This window comes from Lycium ferocissimum, chromosome 4 (assembly GCF_029784015.1).
Source record: "Lycium ferocissimum isolate CSIRO_LF1 chromosome 4, AGI_CSIRO_Lferr_CH_V1, whole genome shotgun sequence".
Classification (NCBI taxonomy): Eukaryota; Viridiplantae; Streptophyta; class Magnoliopsida; order Solanales; family Solanaceae; genus Lycium; species Lycium ferocissimum.
In genome coordinates this window covers 49,636,133-49,660,665 of record NC_081345.1, presented here as the reverse complement: position 1 = coordinate 49,660,665, position 24,533 = coordinate 49,636,133, and the positions used below count along the sequence as shown (strand labels likewise).

At 34.4% G+C, this 24,533-nt stretch overlaps 2 protein-coding genes and 1 long non-coding RNA gene across 3 annotated transcripts in view; all 3 read left to right on the top strand.

The window, feature by feature from the left end:
• The window catches only part of LOC132054152 (F-box/kelch-repeat protein At3g23880-like), a 5,989-nt gene extending 351 nt beyond the window's left edge, over positions 1 to 5,638 (top strand). The window contains exon 2 of the mRNA XM_059446210.1: positions 4,723 to 5,638. Within this exon, the coding sequence (XP_059302193.1) occupies positions 4,723 to 5,638 (916 nt within the window). The remainder of the gene's footprint in view (positions 1 to 4,722) is intronic.
• Positions 5,639 to 6,832: 1,194 nt separating this feature from the next.
• Positions 6,833 to 21,180, top strand: LOC132054820 (uncharacterized). The gene is made up of 3 exons (XR_009414369.1): positions 6,833 to 7,094; positions 11,885 to 11,956; positions 20,674 to 21,180. It is a non-coding gene; the product is annotated as an uncharacterized LOC132054820 (long non-coding RNA).
• A 5-nt stretch (positions 21,181 to 21,185) lies between these two features.
• LOC132054819 (uncharacterized) lies at positions 21,186 to 22,199 on the top strand. The gene has a single exon (XM_059446793.1). It carries the CDS (start codon positions 21,457 to 21,459, stop codon positions 22,192 to 22,194), a length of 738 nt encoding a protein of 245 aa, XP_059302776.1. The 5' UTR covers positions 21,186 to 21,456; the 3' UTR covers positions 22,195 to 22,199.
• Positions 22,200 to 24,533: the final 2,334 nt, after the last annotated feature.

Here is a 24,533-nt window from a genome sequence, read left to right as displayed (position 1 = left end):
GTTTTACGTATGTTATATATATATGTATCCATGCTTATACTCATGCTCATGTTCATGTCCGAGTTTTCAGTTTCAGTTCTTATCATGCTATTTCATGTCCCATGTTATTTCATTCAGTTGCTTTGCATACCAAAGACGATCAATGTCTTTGACGTCCTCTTTATTGTCCGGGGGCCTCGCATTTCACGATGCGAGTACATCGATATACGGGACGACACATCCGCCGCAGGGGTGCGCATTCGTATCGGCTTATTGGTGAGCCCCATCTCATTCGGGTTTAGTCAACTCTTTATTTTATGATTTGTTATGCATCTAAGGTATCCGGGGCCTTGTAAAAAGTATGTTTTCAAGTCGGACTCATGATAGAGGTTTCATAGACTAGACAAGTCAGTTATGTTATGTCGTACATTCGGAGTCGTATAGCCATTTTGGCTCATTCATGTTATTTCCGCACTTATGTTTAAACAAGTATTTTTATTAAGTATTATGACTTACTACATTTTATAAAGGCTCATCATGCATTCACGTTATATTCCGCTCATGTTATGCCTCATGATGATTTAGCAAGCCATGTGGTTCGCTTGGTCACATGCAGTAAGGCACCGAGTGCCGTGTTTCGCCCAGGCCATGGTTCGGGGCGTGACATTTACCATTTTCTGAACTTATATCATTATTTAAATGTCCTTTTTTTTTTTTTTTTTTGCAATTGTCTCCTACTTCTTCATGTGGACCCCACCTTAATTTTTATTTTATTTTATTTTTATTTCTACTATTGTAGAAGAGTGGGCCCCACCTTAATTTTTATTTTTTATTTTTTTTATTTTAACTATATTAGAAGAGTGGGTGGACGACGATCCAACCCACTCTTCTAATATAGCAGAAATATATGGATGTTTGGAATATGTATAGACTTACACATAGTAGGGGCAATAAATTATCCACTTACAGGCCATTTAAGCACCCATAATAAACCACCCCCGTAGTTATTTTTTAAAGCATGCATTGTTGGTTGTTTAAGAGAAATTTTAAAATCTAATGTAAATTAGACGTTTCAGTATGATAAATATATATGTAACCACTTCTGTGATGCAATAATTGAGAAGGAAAATAGAGAAAAAGTCAAAAAATTGAGAAAAAAGATAAATGTAATAGAAATCATAGAGAGGTGCCACATCACCTTGTTTATGCCTAACTTTATATTATATATAGATATAGATATATATTAACACATACTATTAATTATAGAGCAAGGAAAATGAATCAATCATTGCCTTCTTCTTCTTCTTCTTCTTCTTCTTCGTCAGTAAATACTACTAATGACTAATAGACCGTTTGGATGGGCTTATTGCTTTTGACTTATAAGCCAAAAATCATAAATTAGGAATTCTAGCTTATGCTTTTGGCTTATTTTTATTGTTTTGGCTTAATAATAAGTGCTTAAAAGCTCTTTTTAATTTACCCAAACACTTCAAAAGTGCTTAAAAGCTATTTTGGCTTAAAAGCATAAAAAATAAGCCAATCCAAACAGGCTCTAATTAAAAGTAGATGTTATGAAGATTAAGAGATGTGAGTTATGGAAATTATTTTTTAAAATATAATAATTAAGAAAAATGAGAGAAAAGGTCAAAAAAAGGAGAAAAAATGATAAATATGAATTGTGGCGATAGAGAGGTGCCACATTACTTTGTCTATGCCTAACTTTATATTACATACTAGTGAATTGGTTCGCGCTTCGCGCGATTATAAAACTCTTATTGAATTTATAAAATATTTTTTAATAACTGAATATTCAAAATATTTAAATCCTTTTTAGTCTTCAAATTCTAATGAATTAGATTATTGTCACTAAGTTTTTTTTCTTTAATTTTGTAATAATTACGCTTTTTTAATCTTCCAGTAATACATGAATTATATATTATAATATAACCTTTACAGACGTAACATAGTTTAAACGTAGTTTTACTTTGTGCAATTTATTTTACGGATTTTAATCTCTTTATGTTGATATGCTTATAAATTTTAAATATAGTTTTTCTTTGTTCATCTAATATATTAAGTATCTATTTAACTTCTCTTCTCTACCTTTCAAGAGTTATATTTTAGTTATTTCTCCAAAAACCTTTAAAAAGAAAAATACATCAACAATAATGTCTACTACAAAAGTAACAAAAAAGGGAAGAAAAGTCCATAACCAAATATCTTTGTATTAATTTTTGCCTTATCTTTTTTCTTCCTTTTACCTGTTTTCCCCTTTTCCTTTCTCCTCCTCCTCCTCCTCCTCTTCTTCTTCTTCTTCTTCTTCTTCTTCTTCTTCTTCTTCTTCTTCTTCTTTCTTTCTTTCTTTCATTCTTGCTTCGTCGCTCATTTAATATTTATCTTTTCTTCTTCTTTCACTGGAACATGACATTCTTTATAACTTATAGCTTCACTCTAAAGCTAATCTTTTCCATCCTCAAGATTATCCTCAGTGTACTAAAATTTCATAAAATCTAGAAAAATTGTTCATTTATTTTAAAACATTTTTCTATGAATTCAATATACGACATCATCAAAAAAGGAGAGAGAATTCAAAATAGCGAGAGAATTGAAGAATAGAACAGAATTTTCAAGCTTTAATTTCATTGAGAATCCTTTTGACAATTGAAATTTTTATCATTTACTAATTTTTGCATTGAAAAGATGTAAAATTATTTGGTAAAGCTAATTGTAAAATAACATCTTTACTTACTATTGTTGATACATTATTCAACCTTAGCAATTAATAGCTAAGCAACAAAAGCATGCTTACACAAGCTATAAAAATACAAGATAGAGGGATGAAAAGTACAAATTGTATTAAAAAAAAAAAGAAATAGAAAACAATTCGTATAAAAAAATTTAGTACTCGAAAAAACATGCTTTCAATTCAAGAAAGTTCATACCTATTAGAGATCAAAAAAGAAAGAAGAAGAGAATAACGCAAATAGAAATCATGATAATCTACAACAAACAATAGTATTGTAGCCATAAAAGAAAGAAAATGGGATTAACGCAAAGAGAAATCATAATAATCCACAAAAAAACAATAGTGTAACAAAGTTGGGGAATATTGCATCACCATATAAACTAATTACTTACCTTTTTTCAATCTGCAAAAAGGAAAATCATAGCCATAATAAAGTATAACAATATAATGTTTAGAAATTAAAAAACAAAAATAGAAACAGAGAAGCCAAAAATACTCACCTGGTGTAAAAGGAATGATAAAATTGGTTGGGTTAGGATTGATTAACTTTGTGTTACTTGTCATATGGTTGTTAATGATTTTTTGAAGAGAAGCAATAATAACATGTAATTTAAGCTTAAAAAATCAACTTTGTGTTACTTATCATATGGTTGTTAATGATTTTTTGAAGAGAAGCAATAATAACATGTAATTTAAGCTTAAAAAATCGAAACTTTTAAAGTACCATTTATGGCTTATTTAGTAGCTTTTGATAGTGGGCTGATTGAAGGTTTATGTGGCTTTATTGCAAAAGTTACTGCTGTGTAGGTTGAATGGTACGTTTATTGTAGGAGGCTTTTATTAGTCCATAAGTTAGTGTAGTTGAAATGAACTAAAAGATGCAATAAAAAAATGAGAAAAATGGCAAAAAAAGGAGAAAAAAGATAAATGTCAATGGAGGCCATAGAGAGGTATCACATGGGATTGTCTATGCCTAGCTTTATATTATATATAGATTGATTATATTTGATTTCCATGTCAAATATATATATATATATATATATATATATATATATATATATATATATATATATATATATATATATATATATATATTTAAACCAATACAAGATTCTGAAAATCCCAAATCAATCCAAGTTAGTTCTCCCCACACATAAACATCCTTGTTAGCTTACACACCACACTACAAATATATTCTCATATTCAAATAATATTATTCTCATCCATAGTCATTGGTGACATGTAAATTACGTACTTAACATTGTTAACGCACTTTAAAGACTTAAAAGTTATGAAATTGTTCTGGGTCATATTACTTAGTTGAATTCAAATTTCAAAATCCTAAATATTGGATAAAAGAAATAAAAACTTGATTATAAATTTTTAAAAACTCCATTATTAGTTGATTTTAAGGTTTAAAATATTGCAATCTTATCCAACAGGGGTTCCCCATTTATTTATTTTGGCAGTATATTTTTGAAAATTTCCCATATATGTTAATTAGTTTATCTTTTCAGTTATCAGATTAATATTTATTTGGTCAAAAAGTAGACATAATAATGAAAAGAAAACCTAATAAACTAAAGGAAACACTCCCCAAAAGACCCAACTGGCGGCCAACTTTCCAATAAGAATTCTATTTCATCAGGAAGTAGTATTTCGTTAAAACTCTATTTATATTCTTTTTTACCAAAATAAGCAATAAATTTATGTTAAGACTAATGTAAAAAGGTATAAAAGTCCATCAATATGTCAAGAATATTTTCAGTCCCAAAACCTACGGTGCCGCTGATGGAATTAATCTCAGAGCACGTAGCAACAACATCATCAGTTGGGCAAATTCTTTCCGAAGACATTATATATGAAATACTCTTAAGGCTACCTGTGAAAATATTGCTGAAGATGAGGTGTGTTTCGAAATCTTGGTTTTCTCTCATCTCTAGCCCCCAATTCGTCAAAGACCATCTAAAACTTTCAGCCACGAATAAACAATTCAGTCTTCTTTACACCAATAATAGCAAAACTTTTCACACTTGCTCTCTTAACGCGATTATTATGTACGAAGAAGAATCTCCAAGTAGTATCCCCATTAAGCTTGATGATTTTGATAGGCAAGACTGTACCATTGTGGGTTCATGTGATGGATTGTTTTGTATTATGAACAAGTTTAGAAATATCTTTGTAATATGGAATCCATCTACTAGAGAATTTAGACAATTTCCCCACCTTTCATCGACTGGTTTATCTCCTCAGGCTTATGGTTTTTGTTATAATGAGCGCCAAAATGATCACAAAGTTGTAGTAATTGCTAGAAGTAACGATAGTGATCAATATGGTGGTTTTTCATACGAGGTTAATTCCTATAGTCTAAGAACTAATTCGTGGCAAAAGATTTTAGAGTTGACAAGTGCTACCGTAGGCCGTTTTGGTTATGAAATTGGTGCACTTGTAAATGGAAGACTTCACTGGATTGCAGCCTACCCTAAGCCTAAGGCTAAAGTTAGATCAGAGACGTTTATTTTCTCATTAGACCTCGACGATGCAACATATGGAAAAGTAGCATTGCCCAACCCTGAAGATAAGTCTGAGTTTGAGTGGTATTTAGACACTTTAGGAGGTAATTTGTGTGTATTATATGAGTACACTCTTGAGGATGAATTTCCCCGAACGGATGTGTGGGTAATGAAGGAGTATGGAGTTGTGGAGTCATGGACTAGGGTGATATCGATCCCTTTCTGTTTCATCCCCCTTTTCATGTTCCAGAATGATGAAATTTTATTGCACACTGATTCAAATGCCATGTTGTATAACTCAACACATAACAGTTTCAAGGATCCTAAGAATCAGATCAATCTTGGTGGTGGCGAAATTGTTGTTTACATTGAAAGCCTTGTCTCGCCAAATTATAATTAGCGGTGGAATACATCGACATGGTAGTTTGTGGTATGATCTTCCTTTTGCTGTCTTGCGCGTAATGAGCTAACAATCTTTTTCACGAGGTTTAGCATAAAGAAAAGAAAAGAAATTGCGCCAAGTAATGGCAGCTTGTGGATTTTTCTTTTTAATCAATGAATAGATCTCTTTACGTGTATGACTTAAATATCTCGTATTTCTCATGATTGGATTGATGTGATTTCAAATGAGATCAATGATTTCAATAAGATTGATATTTCGATATTCTTTTCAGAACGTATTGATTTGATCCCATTAGCGGAACCAAGCATATAATCGCCAGAAACAGAATCCAATAGTTCAATTGCAGTGCATGCATGTGTGTTGCTTTTTTTTTCTTTCATCATTTGTGTTTGGCTTGCATTCTTGGTTAGCTTCTGCTTCACAAAATACTTGGACTAGTCTGCTGCATATTTTGGATTGTTATGATTTGAAGGAATAAAAGGCATGATGAGATTAGGGTTTGACTCTGATTTTCTTACCATATTTGAGTTTAACTTTTCTCTAGAAGGAAAGCCAAAGTATAACCATAGTCGGTTTGCTTTTCCTGAAAGAAAAATATAATTCTCTTTATATTTGGGCAGTCCTTTTCTTGAAGGAAAAGAATTTGGATCTCTATAAATTGAAGAATCTTCTTCTACAACCCAGCACAATAGCATCCCCAATGTAGTCACTAAAGAGTCTTGTTTATGGGGAGATTATTCTCTCCATAGTTTTTATATCTTTCTTTATATTAGCTTTTGATATTTAGGTCAATAGACCAAACCAATATTATGTCTTTTAGTATATTTTCATTATCTTCTGATTTATCGCCGTTCAAGTTTTGCAATTGATAGCTTCCGCATGACGCCCTGATTATTTCGATCCCAATAGAACAAATCTTGAATAGATTTTCTTTTTCATATAATTCCATTTTGATTCCTGAATATAAGCAGATGAGGTAAATCTCGCGTAGGATTCTTTCATATTTCCCCTTTTTGTTTGCTATAATACGAAATGTCTCCATGTTTTTAGTGAAATAGGGGAAATATGAAAGAATATTTTGCATTTTCAATTTTACCGCATTAATATGTTGTTTTTTTAAAAAAAAAATTTAATACCACTAAGCATGCTTAGTGGGTCTTTTATTTATTTGGAAATAAAACACTCAGGGGTTCAAATAAAGACAACAAAAACAAAACAAGAGGAATAAAGGCAACAAAATGTGAATCTAAAAGATTCAACTCCAAAAAATCCCTAAATCCAGCTCCCTCTCCAAGAATCGATTCTTCAAGTCCATCTTATCCATCGCCTCTATCCTGAATCCAATATTCCAGAGCTGCATCAACAAGCTTGAAGTTGCGATGAGGAAGAAGTGAGCTTCCATGGTGACTTTGAGCACAAGCTATAAATTTCTGATCTGTCATCCTCCCATAGAGTAAGTAATTCCTATTTTCTTCTTCCAATTGATGTTGATTGTTGCTTGTAGTCATCCTTTTGCGATTTCATAACCCTAATATAATTTTAGGGTTTTCACCATTAATGTATCACATTTAAGCTTGTATTCTCCTGGACCGTATCCTTAGATACGGTATTTGAGCTTTATCCATGTTAAGAATCTTCGTAGCAGCTGTTGGAAGATCCTTAAAATGATTTGCTTCAAATCTACCTGTGTTTTCCAAAGAGTAATTAGCCAAACAATCCGCTAGTTGATTACCCTCTCTGAATATGTGACTGATATGTGCTTGGCATGCTTCCATGTCCCTTTGAATATCTTTAACAATCTCTACGAACTCCCATGGAGGTTTCCATTATTTCTGAATTATTTGTTGTAGCACCTTTGAATCAGTCTCTATGTGAATATCTGTTAGTTGTTGGTTCCTGCAAAATAATAAAGCCTGTCTATTTGCCACTATTTCTGCTTCCTTGTTTGTTGTGATGTGAATCTCCTCTGACTGTGCATATATTAAGTCTCCCGTATGATTCTTGATACAAAAGGCATACGAATTTCTGCCTGGGTTTCCTCTGGTTGCACCATCAGTATTGCACTTCAGTTTCCTATTATTAGGTGTCAACCCTTTTGCCTTAGCATAGAAGAGCTTTGGTTTGTAGTTACGCAATAATTGAACCAATTCTGACCACTCCATAGGAATATTATATAGCCAGGGATATCTTAGTTTACACAACTGATGAATGTTATGTAAAACTTGATATACTAGCCTGCTATATGTGATGCTATTCCCATGTTTGATTGCATTTCTCATTTTCCATAACTCCCACATGATAATAGCTGGAACTGCTCTAAATATAGCCTGTAACTTAGTGTTAACATCTGCTGTCCACCAAGTTAAAATAGCCTGATGTAGATGTCTTCCCTCCATGTTAAAACCTGCACAAGAAGCAAAAACAAATGTGACATGGTCTCTTGTTGGTGGTTGTTGCAACACCAGCATCTAGAACAAATAGAAATATTCATCCTTTTCAGGATGTCGTCTGTAGCAATTCTGCCATGCCATGCCCTCCACATAAAAAAACTAATCTTTATTGGAAATCCTTTTTCCCAAATGAAATTAAAAGCTTCTCTTTTTTCCTCTCTCTGCCTCATATAGTCCCAAGAAGATTTGATTGTAAACAATCCATTCTTGGTTAGTTGCCACTACGCTTTGTCATCCCCCTCTAATTCTAAAGGCACCTTGATATGTTTTGGATATGATTAACAACTTCTTCTGGTAAAACTTCAGATAATCTCTCTAAATTCCACCTATCTCCTGCTACATACTCCTTGACTTCCACCTCTGCATCAAAGTTGGATTCTGTAATCACATAGTAAAGTGCACCAAGTTTTGTCCAATTCTCAAACCAGAAACTTGAACTTCCATTCTTCATTAATATGTTGTTTGGATTCGGGGGAGATCGGATTTTTTATTGCATAAATTTTAGGATTTGGTGGTACCTATTCGAAACAGTTACCGCATTGTTATATCGCTCTAAGAATATTTGATTGATGTAAATCTCTTGAACAAGAGATCTAAAATCTCCATTGGAATCTCTCCTACCAAGTTATAGTTAAGGAAAATGAAATTGTTCTACGTATAAGATACTTTTCCTTTCCATCTCGATGAACTCACAGTAATAAAATGGGATTCATAAAATTCTCATCTCTCTCTCTCTCTCTCTCTCTCTCTCTCTCTCTCTCTCTCTCTCTCTCTCTCTCTATTTATCTATCTATATATATATATATATATATATATATAATTTCTACTATATATAGAAGAGCCAGGATGGTCGTCCAAAGGCATTTTTGTAAATTCAGAAATAACGACATTTTGGTAAATCTCACCTCTTAGCTAATACCCAATACGCAGGTCTAGAAAATTCGTCATCCCAATCTCTTACTCGGAAGTCGTAACTCGTAACTCGTAATAGAAAACTGGAGTCTACAATTTTTGCTCCCAGTATCTTTTAATTTTTGCTCAAAATTTTGCTCTTTTTTTTTTTTTTTCTCTTTTTCTTTTCTTTCATTGCTTTTTTGATGTCTCTTGAGACTTCCTGATTTCATTTTGTTCTTACGGGTTTTGAGTGGGAAGTATCTTGCGAGTTTTGATCTGCAACCAGTAGTCCCTAAAGTAACAAAATTGGGAAGAATAAATAGCTTTTCCTCAATGTTATTGATTTAACAAATTTAGAAGAAGAAAACAACAGTGAAAGAATTTTTTTTGCTGTTTTGTCATTTGGAAGCAAGGGAAAATTAGTAGATTTGGCAGAATTGTGGAGTAATTTAATCTTCTAGAATGTCAGTTGTTTTGAAACTATTATCTTTTTCAGGGTTGAAGTTCATGATTGTTATTGCTCATTCTTTCCATATGGTCTGCAGTATATGGAAGTGAAAAAGATTTAAACTTTGGGTTGAAAAAAATACTAAGAATTTCTAGTGTTACACCTTGAGAATTTCCGCGTCGATTACATCGTAAGCAAATTAATGTAAGTCCAGAGAGGCTATGATACCCCTATCAGGTTAAAGAAAGACTTTGACAATCATTAAGCATGTACCCTAAAGGTTACGAGGCTAAGACAATCGAAGAAAGTACTTTTCGTGAAAGTTTGTTGACTGAGTAGAGATACGGCCCAACATACGGATTGTAAAAGTGACATACGGACCGTCTGTCATGTCTGAGAGGCGTAAAACAACATTAGAGAGTTACGGTCAGACATACGTACCGTAAGTATGACATAGAACCGTATGTCCACCGTAAGTTCTTTGTCGGTGAAAAAGTTCCAAGTTATATATATTTGGCCCACTACGTTTTTTTCCCATTTTTCATCACCAACAGACCCTAAATACTCCCAAAAACCCTCTCCACACCTCTAGAACCTTCCTCACACTCCATTTACATAAATCCAAGGCAAATCAAAGATCAACATCATTAATCCAACGAAATCAAGAGCAAGGAACCTCTTTAGGATTGCTAGAAGTCAAGAATTTCTTTGGAAGTGGAGCTAGGGTTTTCTTCAAGTGAAGCATTTCCACCTAAAATCCATTTCTACACAATCAAAGGTGAGTTTTATGATCATTTCGTATTATTTAGAATATTGAAGGGTTGAAAGACTTGGATTATGGAAAAAGGTAGAAAATGGGTTACAAATATAAGAATAGTGGTATTCGTGAATAGTAGTTTGATATGGATCATGATTCTTGAGGTATTATGAGTGAAATCTTGTTGTAAATGATACAAATGATGTTAAAGAGGTATTATATGAGAACAAATACAATGTTATGCCATAACTATGGTCATGAATCATTTTGGTAAGGAATTGTGGGAACTGAATAATGTCGAACTTGACAAAGTTATTGATTATGATATAATGAATGTTGTTATTGATGTTGGGAGTTGTTATAGCATATGGAGGAAGTTGTAGAAACAAAGGAGATGCTGCCCAATTTTCGTTAGTTTTAGCTTAAGCCTAAGTATGTCTTCAATTATCTAATCTTAGTACGAATTCTCTTGAAGGTAGAATCGCAAGCTTAAGAGGCACGCAATTAGACGATAGAGTTGAAGAGATACAAAGGTATGTAAGGCTAGTCCCTTCTCTTCCAAGGCATGATTCCTATGACATGACTCCCTTTGTCTCTCCATGACTTTCTTACATTCCGAAAAATATGAGTCAACGTTATATAGGGCTTCTCATAAGATAAAAGAATAAGAGATATGTTATGAATACGATAATGGTAATGATGAGCCTAAGTCTAGAGATTCTAAAGCCTATGATACGATATTCTCACGAAGTTCATGCTATGAATATGATATGACATTTTACGAAGCTAATGATCATTATACGATTCCTTGATGTCATTCATTGTTTCCAGACCCACCTTATGATGCTAGTTCCTTCAAGGTGAGGTATGATGATTATGATTACTCATAATGGAATTGGGGGTTCTCGACCTTACGTCACCCTGATATAGTTATAGATTATCTTTGAGTTCTAATGCATGTTTCATGATGATTGTATGATGATGATAAGGTTATGATGAGTTTATAATAAGTATATGATGAGTTTATAATAAGTATATGATGATGAGATTCCACCGTGCCTAGATAGCCGGACATGTCACTGCGAAGGCGGGCTGCATACAATTCCACCGTGCCTAGATGGCCGGACATGTCACCGTAAAAGCGGGCTGCATACAATCCCACTGTGCCTAGATGGCCGGACATGTCACCGCGAAGGCGGGCTGCATACGATTCCACCTGCCTAGATGGCCGGACATGTCACCGCGAAGGCGGGCTGCATACGATTTCACCGTGCCTAGATGGCCGGACATGTCACCGCGAAGGCGGGCTGCATAAGATTCCACCGTGCCTAGATGGCAAGACATGCCACCGCGAAGGCGGGCTGTATACGATTCCACCATGCCTAGATGGCTGGACATGTCGCCGCAAAGGCGGGCTGCATATGATTATACCGTGCCTAGAGGGCCGGACATGACACCACTAGTGGACGGCGTATGATGGTTACCCGGACGCGGGTTAACGACGATGATACATGTGATATGTTTATATATGTGAGATGTATAACACGTGTTTACTTTTAAAGGTTAATCAGGTTATATCCTCATCTCATGCTTCATGATTTCTTTATTTGGCCAGTATTATTCATGCCTTACATACTTAGTGCAATGTTCGTACTGACGTCCTTTCTTTTTGGACAATGTGTTCATGCCCACAGGTAGACAGGGAGGTGACCCAGATTCATAGTAGCTGATCAGTGGATTTACAGGAGCACTCTATTATTCCGGAGGTGCTATTTTGATATATTATTTTGTGTACATATGTTTTTGGGCATGACGGGGTCCTGTCCCGTCCTCATGTATAGTACTCTAGTAAAGGCTCGTAGATATGTACGTGTGGGTAGTAGATGTTCCGTGTTGACTACATTGTACTTTTGTATATCATTTTTGCAGCCGTGAGGGCTTATGTATATAGATATGTGTTGCTTTAGAGATCATACATGTTCAGGTAGAGTATAATGATTAGTCTAATGAGTGGTGCTAGTCAGCTCCGGGTACCCGTCATGGCCCCTAGTCGGGTCGTGACATCTAGAATTCTAAAAACTTTCCCTTAAGATATGTTAAAGGGGAATGGATTCGGGATACTTTGTGTCAATTATTTCACTGACAAATGAGTTGTTTCATTGACAAATGAGTGTATCTAAACAATCTCAAACCCCCAATTAACATCTTATATAGTCAAACCTCTCTGTAATAATCTAAGTTTTCTCAGTTGATTGGCTACATGAACTTGTTGGTGAGAGTTCGAATCCCCACATTATAATCCCCTCTCCCCTATGTAATAATTTTTTTTTTTAAATAATCAAGTTTTTTTGGAACCGATGTTTTATGTTATATTTTATCGCTCAATAACAGTTTTTTGCCTATAACAGCAACATCCATCTTTATAATAGTACGCTCTTTGATTATAAAGATTTATAATCAAAGAAACAAGAAAGTAAAATAAGACATTTAAATCTTGTGTCTTTGTAATATTATGCTCTTTTGACAATATAATGATTAATCATCTTTATACATATATAAATTTATTCCGGCAGTTTGATTATAAAGATTTATAATCAAAGACACAAGAAAGTAAAATGAGACATTTCAATATCGTGTCTTTATAATAGTACGATATTTTAACAATATAATGATTAATTATCTTTAAAGATATATAAATCTCTAAGATTATGAATAATAGGTACAGAGATTTTGATCAAATATTTTCATATTTCAATACACAATTAATGACAAGAATATTATATATATATATATATATATATATATATATATATATATATATATATATATCCTCATTAAATGATTTTCCTTCATTATATAAAGTGTGATTAAATTTATAATTTGGCAATTAAAAATAAAAAAAAATTAGATTTTATATATGCATCTTTTCTTCCTATAAGAACTAAATATTATTAAATGTCATTGTTGTTGTAGGTATATAACAATCGTTCGCTATAGCCGCCAAAAGATTTCGCTTCTTCGAACCCAACAATGATTTAGAGAGGTTTGACTATTTAATTAAATGATGGCTCTAAGGGGTCGTTCGGTACGTTATTCCGGGATTATAATCCTGAGACTAATTTATCCCATCTGGGAGATGGGATAAATAATGCCAACTTTAATGGGATAAAGTGGGATATCCATCCTTAAGATTGTATTTCATTTTATACTCTATTTAGTAGAAGGTATAAATTTAAATCTGAAATATCCCAGCTTATATCATGCACCAAACGATCCCCATAGTAACCTTCTAAAACCGAAAAAATTGGAACTTTTCTAAAGTAACCTTCACAAAAAGAAGAAGGGAGAAAAACATATATATACATAGATAGAGGGTGTATTTACAAAACATAACCATACTTTTAAGTTTGCAAAACCTAAAATTAGAAAACTTACAAAACCTATACAAAATATCAAATACAGTAAAAAAAAGAAGAAGTTACTATTCAATAAAGCAAAAGCCATAAATCACGTAACCGTTCAGTATTCCCTCTCCCTATAATATCTCCTTGCAATTTTCTCTCCCCATTTTCATCCACGATTCACGGAAGTTTGAGATTGAATCCATTAAGCGGCAGATTCTCCGCATCACAATTGGAACATGATTTCAGTTTCCTTCTTCATCAAAATCTTTTTAATTTCAAAAGCTCCTCTCTCTACACCACTGTTTGATGATGCAATTTTCATTCAAATTTTTATCCTTCGCTCAACTTCAACCACATATTCATCTTCATCAACCCACGAATTACCCATTGCTAAGGGTATCTCCCCTTTTCAGTTTAGTAAGAGTCAACTTTCCACAGTAGTCTAGTTTATTTGTGTTTTGGATTCCATTTATTATGCAAAAAAAAAAAAAAAAGGACTAAAAACTCTCTTAACTTCACCCATGATTTCGTCTTTCCGATTTCTTATTTTAAGCTTTTTCAAGAAGTTAAAAATAGAAGAACCAAATTCGAAAAAAACTCCATTGTCAGCTATTAAAAGAGATCGAAGCTCAAGTTTGAAAAATTGATTTGCCACAAATGAATTTCATTTTGAGTGGGTGATATGCCAAAAGAACTGGAAGGTCGAAGGGAGTCCGGATCTAAGTTTTGAGGCTATTTGGGTAAAATTTGAGCTACTTTTGACTGATTTTCAGTCCTAGTTCTTGTGTATTAAATTGTGTTAATTGTCTAGTTAATTTATGTGTATGAAATATGTATGGATATTGTATATATCCTTATAAAGGTCACCTGAAATCTTTATCGAGAAATTGTGTCCGATTTTTTAAAGTTTTAACACAATGTATAGTATTTGTATAACATGTGTATGTAAACATGTAGTAGACTTCTTCCGCCTTTTCTGTCAAATATTTATAGATTGTATGTATTGTGTATGGGTGTAAGATTGTTTGTCTATACACTTCTTCTCTCTTTCTTTCAAATGTATGTAAATTATATATTATATGTATATATATTGCATGTTCTGTGTTTTATTTATGAATTACTCATCCATATATATTGTTCTATGTATTATATTGTTGATTACATGTATTTAAGAGAAATAACAATGCCAATAGACCAAAATCTGATATTCGATTGTTGGTTATACGATACTATAATCAGGGCATGGAGATTTACTAGTGAGAAATCGTGAAGATTTGGATTGTATAATCAAGAAGATAAGGGAGAAGAAGAGATTGCCAAGATCAGTCGAAAAGCTGCTGAAGAAGACATGGATATTCAAGATCACATGTTCATGGCATAGCAATATACTACTTTCATTTAGATTCCATACAACTGTATCATAAGTGTATTATTTATGTGTTCAAATCAAATGTTTACTGGCGTAACAATAGTGGTAAAAAATCTCACATGTATTAGTTGTATGTAATATGTATATAATGTGTATAATATAAAGGCGATCGAGGTAAATATTCTATCAAAGTTGTATAATAATTGTATGTTGAGTTGTATGAAATATGTATTTTAAGTTTGTATGTCTTTGTAGTTCTATTAAATTTGTATGGATATTGTATGAAAGTTGTAAACAATGTTGTTGTAATTGTATTTAATCTCCAGAAACCAACATGACCATCATGCAAAATTTATATAGTTATATACATATTTCATACAGAACTTAGCCTAGCAAATTGTCCCTTGCTTTGCAACATTTGTAGCATAGTCTTCTTGACCTCAAAATTTGCTGCTCCCACTGGTGGAACATGCAATAACATTATTCGACACGTTCATCTTAGGTTGCGCCCACTCTTGCAAAGTCCGTGCATTTACTTGTGCCATTGGATTCTTAATTTTCTCATGTCAACCTTTGAGCAACACTCATAGAACCATACTTGCAAAGCAAGTGGAAAGCCCCCAACCATATAATATGATGGATCACCACTCAACTTGTGACTAACAGAACCAAGTGTTTCTTTAAAACAATCATTTCCCCAAGAATAGCGCCTGTATTCACCACTCTCAAATAAGTCAAAGTGCAACTTAGATACATAAGCTTTCGAAGTCTCAGTTGAGAATAGGAATGTGCTAATAAAATACAGAATGACGATTTTCACAAGATCATCACCCCCACACTAGTTTTTCCTTCAAAAATCCTCATCAACTCACTCTTTGCTATTCTTTTTTGATCGGGAAAGTAACTATTCATTAATCGGTTTGATGAATTAGGGTCCGAAATGAAATCACTCGACATGCCGCATTTCAAATCACTGATAATGAAAAATTCTCTTATGCCAAAATAGAGCTCCTTCCCATTCAACATGACGATAAACATATCGTCCCTATCGTTTTTGGTCTCCACATACATCAAGCTGCGAATGAGCTGTGGGTGAACCTTGATATTCGGTAAATCAAGAAAATATCCAAATGGAGAATCCCTAAACATCTGCAAGTGCTTTCCCTTAAGTCGACCCTTTATATTATCAATAGCTTTGATATTGGTGTAACAACAAAAACGAATTGGCTTCTTCTTCACCTGAATATGTAATAAATTACAAATTTTTTATTATTACTATACAAATTCAAGAGCAAGATTCATACACAAATAATAAGAACCTACTTGTAAATAGAAAACTAGCATTTTCTATAAAAATTCATACAAAATAATTTTACAATATTTAGAGGAACCCTTAAGGTTGAAAGGCTTCTTTACCATATTCAGTTGATGGAATCCAATAACTTTATGGATACATAACAGTGGTTAAACTAAGACTAAAAGAAGCAATTACAATTAACTGAAAGATATACATTTCATACATTAAGTATTCAAGGACATCACATTGTTGAAACAACCCTGTTCTCATAAAGTAAATAAAGAGGATATGTATTAACCACATATGAACAAATAATAAAAATATACATGAAATATGCCTTGCAAATATGGCTTAGGTTTATGTATTAAAATATACCAAAATTATACAAAATTCATACCCAAAATATTAACAAAACTTCTTGTTCCATTAAGAAACTGTAAGTAAAAAACTGCCAAAATGAATATCCTAATTATGGATGTGCTGGTAACACATTCACACCCCTAACAACTTTGACTATTTAATTAGCAATTCGAGTTTTTTCAAAGAGGGCTATTTCTCAAAATTACATCTTATATGGCAAACGTATCAAAATTTGGAAGTCAAAATCCACAAAAAATCATGTCTTTTCTCAACATTAAGCACAATGTTCTGTTTTTTCTCAACATTAAGCACAAAATAATAAACCCAAGCATAAAATGAAACATACCATTTTCTAAACAAAATTCATACCCAAATTATACAATATTCATACCCAAATAATAAAACCAACAATAAAAATGAAAACATACCATTTTCTATACAAAATTCATACCCAAAAGTAAAAATGAAAATACTAAAAAATACCGAAATTATACAATATTCATCCCCAAAATAAGAAACCGAAAAATAAAAATGAAACATACCATTTTCATACACTTTTTATTCACCATTTTCATACACTTTTTATTCATACTCAAAATAATATTCATTCCCAAAATAATAAACCCAAAAATAAAAATGAAAGATACCATTTTCTATACAAAATTCATACCAATCATTTTGACCATAAAAAAACAAATACTTGTTTTATACCTTCAATTTTGATTGGTCACGCGTCCCCTTTGATGTTTCACCTTTGTTAACCTTTTTTTTTAACAACAATAGGAGCCTCAATTTTGTCAAAAACTTTTGCTATTTCCACACTGTCAACCCTGTTTTTCTTAACAGTAGGACAACAAAATTCGCCTTCAAAATCAGAATCGTAGACTATTTCTTTGGAATTTGCAGGCAAAATTTCTTTCCCCTTACTTTTAGCATGATTTCGGGAAGGCATTTTTTGATGAACTATCGTAACAACAGTGATTTTCCACCTTCCTTAACAGACTTTGAGTGAATGCATGCAAATTAAAGTCGGGGATCGGCCCTATTTTTGGGCTGGATGAGGCAAATAGCCTGTTGCTTTTACGAGTAGGAGACTCCATTGAAGTTTTTTTACTCATTGCTTCAACAGTAAAGATGAATAAGAAAAAAAATGGAGATTGGGGAGGATTTTCTAGTAGCCAAGAAACATCAAAAAATAATTGTTTGTCATGAATATGAAAATGCTTGTTATTAGGAAAAAATATAAAGTTTGGGTTTGAGTACGATTCTGCTACAGAGGAGAAGTTAGAGAGATTGAGAAGAAGAGGGAACTAGAGAGAGAAAAAATCTTTTTGATGCTGATGATGGGAAGAGAGAGAAAGAGTACAGGAGAGAGAAAAATCTTCTTTGAAAAAGACTTTAAAAGTGAAACTGAATTGTACTGTACTAATCTTTAAATAAAAAAAATAATAAAAAAAAAATTAAAAAAAAAGGTGCTATGCTAAGCCAAAAATTCAAATCCAGATTATGTTTCTAAAAAAGGGCCCAAAATCATGGAAAAACACATTAATCTCAAATCTGGTATGTTTAGTAATTAAATTGTTATATTTTGTAAATAATGAAAAATATCGTTATGTTTTGTAATTTATAGTCTTAAGTAGTATTATTAGGTCATTTTTCCAAAGAAGAAATTGGAATTTTTATATGTAAGTGAGATTCTTCACTTTAAACAGTGAGATTCTTCAAACAATTTGGTGCGACTATGCGAGTACTCCAACTATTTTGAGAAATAAATTTTCGCATTCTTTTTCAACTTCAGTTTGAAATTTTCTTTTTCCAATTATCTCGTTCATGTATGACTTTAACTTTTTTTACAATATTCTGTTCTAAAATAACACTTGATACTGAGAAAACTAGAATAATCTATATATACTATATTAAAAGCACGAAAGATCTTAGAAATATTGATTGAAATTTTTGTCCCTCATTAAAAGACTCTACAATAGATAAAATTATCATTTTATTAGTTTATTTAAGACTTTAAAATTAATTAAAATATTTTTTTATTAGATTCTTACTTACTTGAACTGTGTAAGAACTCCTAAAATTTGGTAATTTCAATTCCAGTACGATTTTAATTAAAGAAACTCTTTCCTTAAATTTTACGTCACAATTAATAAGTTAAATTTATGTATTAGATATTTCCTTATTTGAATCCTTGTAGAAACATATAACGTGCAATTGTGCAATTTGATCACCATTAAACCTCTATTTAAGTAACACCTTTTAATGATCAAACTACTCTTTTCACGTAGTAGGCGTTTGGACATGCAATTTGAAAATTGAAATCATGAGATGAATTCAGCGTTTGGACATGCACTTCATCTCATGGTTTCAAACCATGATTTTAAAATTTTTAAATATAAAATTAGACCCATAAGTATATATTTTGTAAAAAAAGAAAAGACCCATAAATTGGTAGATATTTTTAACAATTACTCCCACCAACTATTTACCAACCTTTATTTATGTCTACCATGTGGGAGGATTATATTAAAGAGTAGCTACATTACTATTCATGTTAAATTTTCTTTTTTATTGAACTAAAGTCTGATCAATTGATGTTGTATTTTTTATAAAGGCCTTCTAGTAGCGTATTAATTTTGTTATGAACTATAACTTGCTCATTTGGTAAGATTGTATAAGAGTTGAGAATATTGTGATAGTTTTCATAACTTGTACGGTTTTTATGTCTATAAGAAAAAATACAACTTAAGAAATCCAAATTACATGTCCAAACATGGTTTCAAATCATAGTTTCATCTCATGATTTTAAACCATGGTTTGAGACCATGTCCAAACGGCTCCTTAGTAGGCGTTTGGGCATGCGTTTTCAAACCATGGTCTGAAACCATGACCTGAAACCAGCGTTTGGACATGTTTTCGTCTCATGGTTTCAAACCATGGTTTGAAACCCCAAACCATTCAAAAAGGCATGATTTGGGGTTTCAAACCATGGTTTTAAATTTTTATAAATATAAAATTTGACCCATATGTTTATATTTTGCAAACAAGACCCATAGGTTGGTAGAAATGCATGCTCGACGTGAAGATATTGTTCGTACCATGTGGGAGGATTATATTAAAGAGTAGTTACATTACTATTCATGTTAAATTTTCTTTTTTATTGAACTAAAGTTTGATCAATTGATGTTGTATTTTTTAGAAAGGCCTTCTAATAGCATATTAATTTTGTTATGAATTATGACTTGCCCATTTGGTAAGATTGTATAAGAGTTGAGAATGTTTTGATAGTTTGCACAACTTATGGGATTTTTGTGTCTATAACAGAAAATACGACTTAACTATCCAAATTGTATGTCTAAACATAATTTCAAACCATGTCCAAATGGCCCCTTAGCAAATCCTATTAGAATCTAACGTGCTGTTTCTTTTCTACTTTTTTAGTCGAATTGTAGTTCAAGCCTTTTCTAGCTTTTGTTGTTTATCTTTCTTTTTTCGTGTTTTTAAATTTCTTTTGTTAGTACCTTTAATCACATAATGCATGTGCTGATTTTGAATAACTGAATAATATTTTTCGATTAAATCTTTTGTTGGTTAGATTGTATTAAAGTTTTTTTATTAATTTTTTTTTTCAATTTTACGCTTGATAGAAATTGATAATTATGATTCGAAGGTTTTTGTTTGTAGCGATATTAAGTACTCTTTGTGCCATGAATGTGAAATCGGACAAGACGCCAATCCGAAAGATAAAAGAATATTGTAAATAAATTCAGGTATTCAATTTCATTTGATTAACATAGATTTTTTTTTTGGGGGTAAATAATATCTTGTATTGATAACCAATGGAATAACTACAAAGCAGTCAAGCTTAACACAACTTGCTATGTCTCAAAGGGATCACCCCTAAAATACAACTCTTTAGCAATTAACAATAACTCCCACATACAGTCGGCAATCAATCTATTAGTAGTTAGTAACTAACTCTTTGACCTCTTCTCCAACCATGTTATTAGAATCTGCAAAGCCTCAGCCTAGCTTTCACTGTTGGAGGTGCTCGAACATTGCAAAGGCATGCAATTTCTTTAGCTATCTGTTCTCCATGCTTCTCTCTTTCTCAAAGACCCTAGTATTTCTTTCCCACCGAATTGCTGCTATAAACTCTGCGCAAACCAGTCGAAACATTTTCGCCTGCATAGTCTTTCCTTTAGTAACTTGTAGAATAATTTGGTATTGTAGCAGCCAAGAATGCACTGCTGGCCATTGAACTTGTAGCCACTGCATGAGTCTTTACCATACTGAATGGGCAAAAGTACACTCAAAGAAAAGATGATCTCTAGTATCATTGGCACTATGACACATTTGACAGGTAGGATCCAATTGTATATTCCATTTGCTCAGCCTATCTGCAGTAAGTAACCTGTTTTGAATTTGCAACCACATAATGAAAATAGTCTTAGACCTGGCTGCATTCTAAAACACTAAATTCCTCCATGGAACTTTAGGATAATCACCAATCAACTGAAGATATCAGTGTTTGATCATGCTTCTTGTTGTAATGTCAGTGATAGAATATGTAAATATTAATTAGAAGATTTTGTAGTCTACTATTTTAGGTTAGCATATTTTGTATATTGTGTAATCTCCTATTTTAGGTTAGAATATTATTCTCCTGTTTTGTATATAAACCAATTCAAGTAATGAAAGGAGGGAAGGGAAAATATTTCTTACATGGTATCAGAATAGGGTTTCTTTCTTCTTCCTCCTTCCGCTACGCCGTAAATCCCTATTTTTTGTTTTCCTCCCTAAGCCGTCGCCCCCTTCCTTTCTTTTCCCATGGCCGACGCACCAACCACCCCGGCTAAGCCCACGTTCCACCCGGCCCTCGCGGTCTCCAATATCAAGAATCACATCTCTGTTACTCTTGAGATGGAAAACTCACAATATGGTACATGGGCCGAGCTTTTCAAAATTCATGCTCGTTCTCACAAGGTCCTTCATCACATCATTCCTCCACCTAAGGGTAAGGAGAAGCCGGCTCCCAAAACTGATGAGGAAATTGAATTATGGACCACCATTGACGCCACCGTGATTCAATGGATTTATTCGACGATTTCGAATGATCTGTTAAACACTATCCTCGAACCGGATGCTACTGCCATGGAGGCTTGGGACCGCTTACGTGATATCTTCCAAGATCATCAAACTTCTCGTGCGGTGACTCTTGAACAAGAATTCACGACGACTCGTATGGAGGATTTTTCCAATGCCTCCGCCTATTGTCAACGTCTCAAGAGCCTTGCCGATCAACTGAAAAACGTTGGGGCTCCCGTGACGAATAGCCGCCTTGTCCTTCAACTGGTCTCGGGTCTCACTGATGCATACAAAGGGGTTGGGACACAAATTCGCCATGCAAAGCCGCTCCCACCATTCACTGAGGCTCGGTTTTCTTTTGTTTTGGAAGAACGTGAACTTGCGGCTATGGTGTCTCACGGGTCTGGCTCGGCTATGGTGGCCTCGGTCGACGACGCGCCACTCCCCTCGGATAACTCAAGCTCACGCCGAGGGAAATAAAAAAATTCCCGGCGCGAAGTCCAGGCCGGCCGTAAGGGGGGCTCGGGCCACGGCTCGGCCGGTGCAAAATCCGTCGGTGGCCGCGGTAGTCGCCGGCCGGCGGCGGTCGGCGCGGTGGACTACGGCGGTGGCGGTCGGCGGCGGTTGCCACCTTGCGGCGATCTGGGTCCCCGGCCCCGGCCCCGGCGGCTCCTCCTCCTCGCCGCCACGGCCGACGGGGTGACCCCAGGCCTCACTCCCGGCTCGCGGCTACACCGGCGGCGGTGGATTCTCCCGGGTCGTATGTTCCAACCGACATTGAGTCCGCAATGCATATCATGACCTTGAACCCGCCCAACCAAAATTGGTACATGGACACCGGAGCCACTTCTCATATGACATCCTCGGACGGTAATCTCTCGTCTTATTTTAATTTGAGCAGTCGAAATAATGGTATTGTTGTGGGAAATGGTCATTCGATTCCAATTCGTGGTTGTGGTCACACTAGTTTGCCTCCCTCAAACCCCCCCTTTATCCTTACGAAATGTCTTACATGCTCCTAAACTCATTAAAAATTTAATCTCAGTCCGGAAGTTTACTACTGATAATTCTGTGTTTGTTAATTTTGATCCATATGGGTTTTCTGTGAAGGATTTTCAGACGGGGATGCCACTAATGCGGTGTGATAGTCGGAGAGATCTTTATCCGGTTACCACCATCAAATATCCCACCACCACTCCATCAAACTTTGCGGCGTTGTCTTCTTTTTTGGCGTACTCGCTTGGGTCGTCGGAAATTCTATCTTAGATTGTCTTAGGGTTCATAAAAGCATTGAATGTAATAAATCTAGTCTTTCTAGTATTTGTCGTTCTTGTGTTCTTGGCAAACACATTAAGTTGCCGTTTGATTCTTCTATTTCCGAAACTTTGACGCCATTTGATATTATTCATAGTGATTTGTGGACCTCTCCCGTGTTAAGTTCATTGGGTCATCGATATTATGTTTACGTTTATGGATGATTTTTCGAAATTTTTATGGACTTTTCCGTTGGCTAAGAAATCCGATGTTTATCCGAAATTCTTAGCTTTGAAAACCCACATTCACACTCAATATGAACGTCATATTAAAAATGTTCAATGTGATAATGGGAGGGAATATCATAATGATCAATTCGGGAAATTTTGTGAGTCTAATGGGATGTCATTTCGTCTTTCTTGTCCACATACGTCTTCACAAATTGGGAAAGCCGAAAGAAAAATCCGTTCTATCAATAATATCACTCGAACTCTTCTTGCACATGCTTCTCTCCCTCCTTCGTTCTGGTATCACGCCTTACAAATGGCAACATATCTTCTTAATATTTTACCAAGTAAATTATTAGGTCACGTTTCTCCTCTTCAAGTGCTCTACCAACGAAAGCCATCTTACTCTCATCTTCGGGTTTTTGGGTGTTTATGCTATCCCCTCTTTCCTTCTCTAACTATCCACAATTGCAAGCCGGTCTACACCGTGTGTCTTTTTGGGGTATCCTACGAATCATAGAGGGTATAAGTGTTATGATTTATCGTCCCATAAAATCATTATTTCTCGTCACGTGATTTTTGATGAGAATGTCTTTCCCTTTTTCAAATTACATTCTCCCACTTCTATTACTTATGAGTTTTTGGACGATGGCATTTCCCCATTGTGGTTGCATCACTTGGCTTCTCCTACCCCCTCCCACCGTGACCCGGCCCCGCCGATCCACTCCCACCGGCCCCCACCCGGCATCCCTATCCCCTCCGGCGGTCCCTCCCACCGTCACCCTAGCCTTCCTCTTCTCCCAATCCGTCCCGCATGCTGACCCGGAGTCAGCATGGTATTTTTAAACCAAAACGCCTCTTTAACTTAAATATCATAGTTACGAAATCCCCTCTTCCTCGTAACCCTCTGACCGCCCTTCGCGACCCGAATTGGAAAATGGCTATGAATGATGAATTTGATGCTCTTATTAAAAATAAGACGTGGGAGTTAGTGCTCCGTCCACCTAATGTGAATGTTATTCGTTCTATGTGGATTTTCACTCATAAAGAACAATCTAATGGTGCCTTTGAGAGGCATAAAGCCCGTCTTGTAGGTGATGGTAAGACTCAACAGGTTGGCATTGATTGTGGTGAGACCTTGATCCGGTGGTCAAGCCGGCTACGATCCGTACGTTCTCGTCTTTCCCTATCAAAGAGGTGGCCTATTCATCAGCTAGATGTCAAGAATGCTTTCTTACACGGTGAGCTCCAGGAAACAGTGTATATGCATCAACCTCTGGGTTTCAGAGATCCTACTCATCCGGATTATGTATGTTTACTCCGTAAGTCCTTATATGG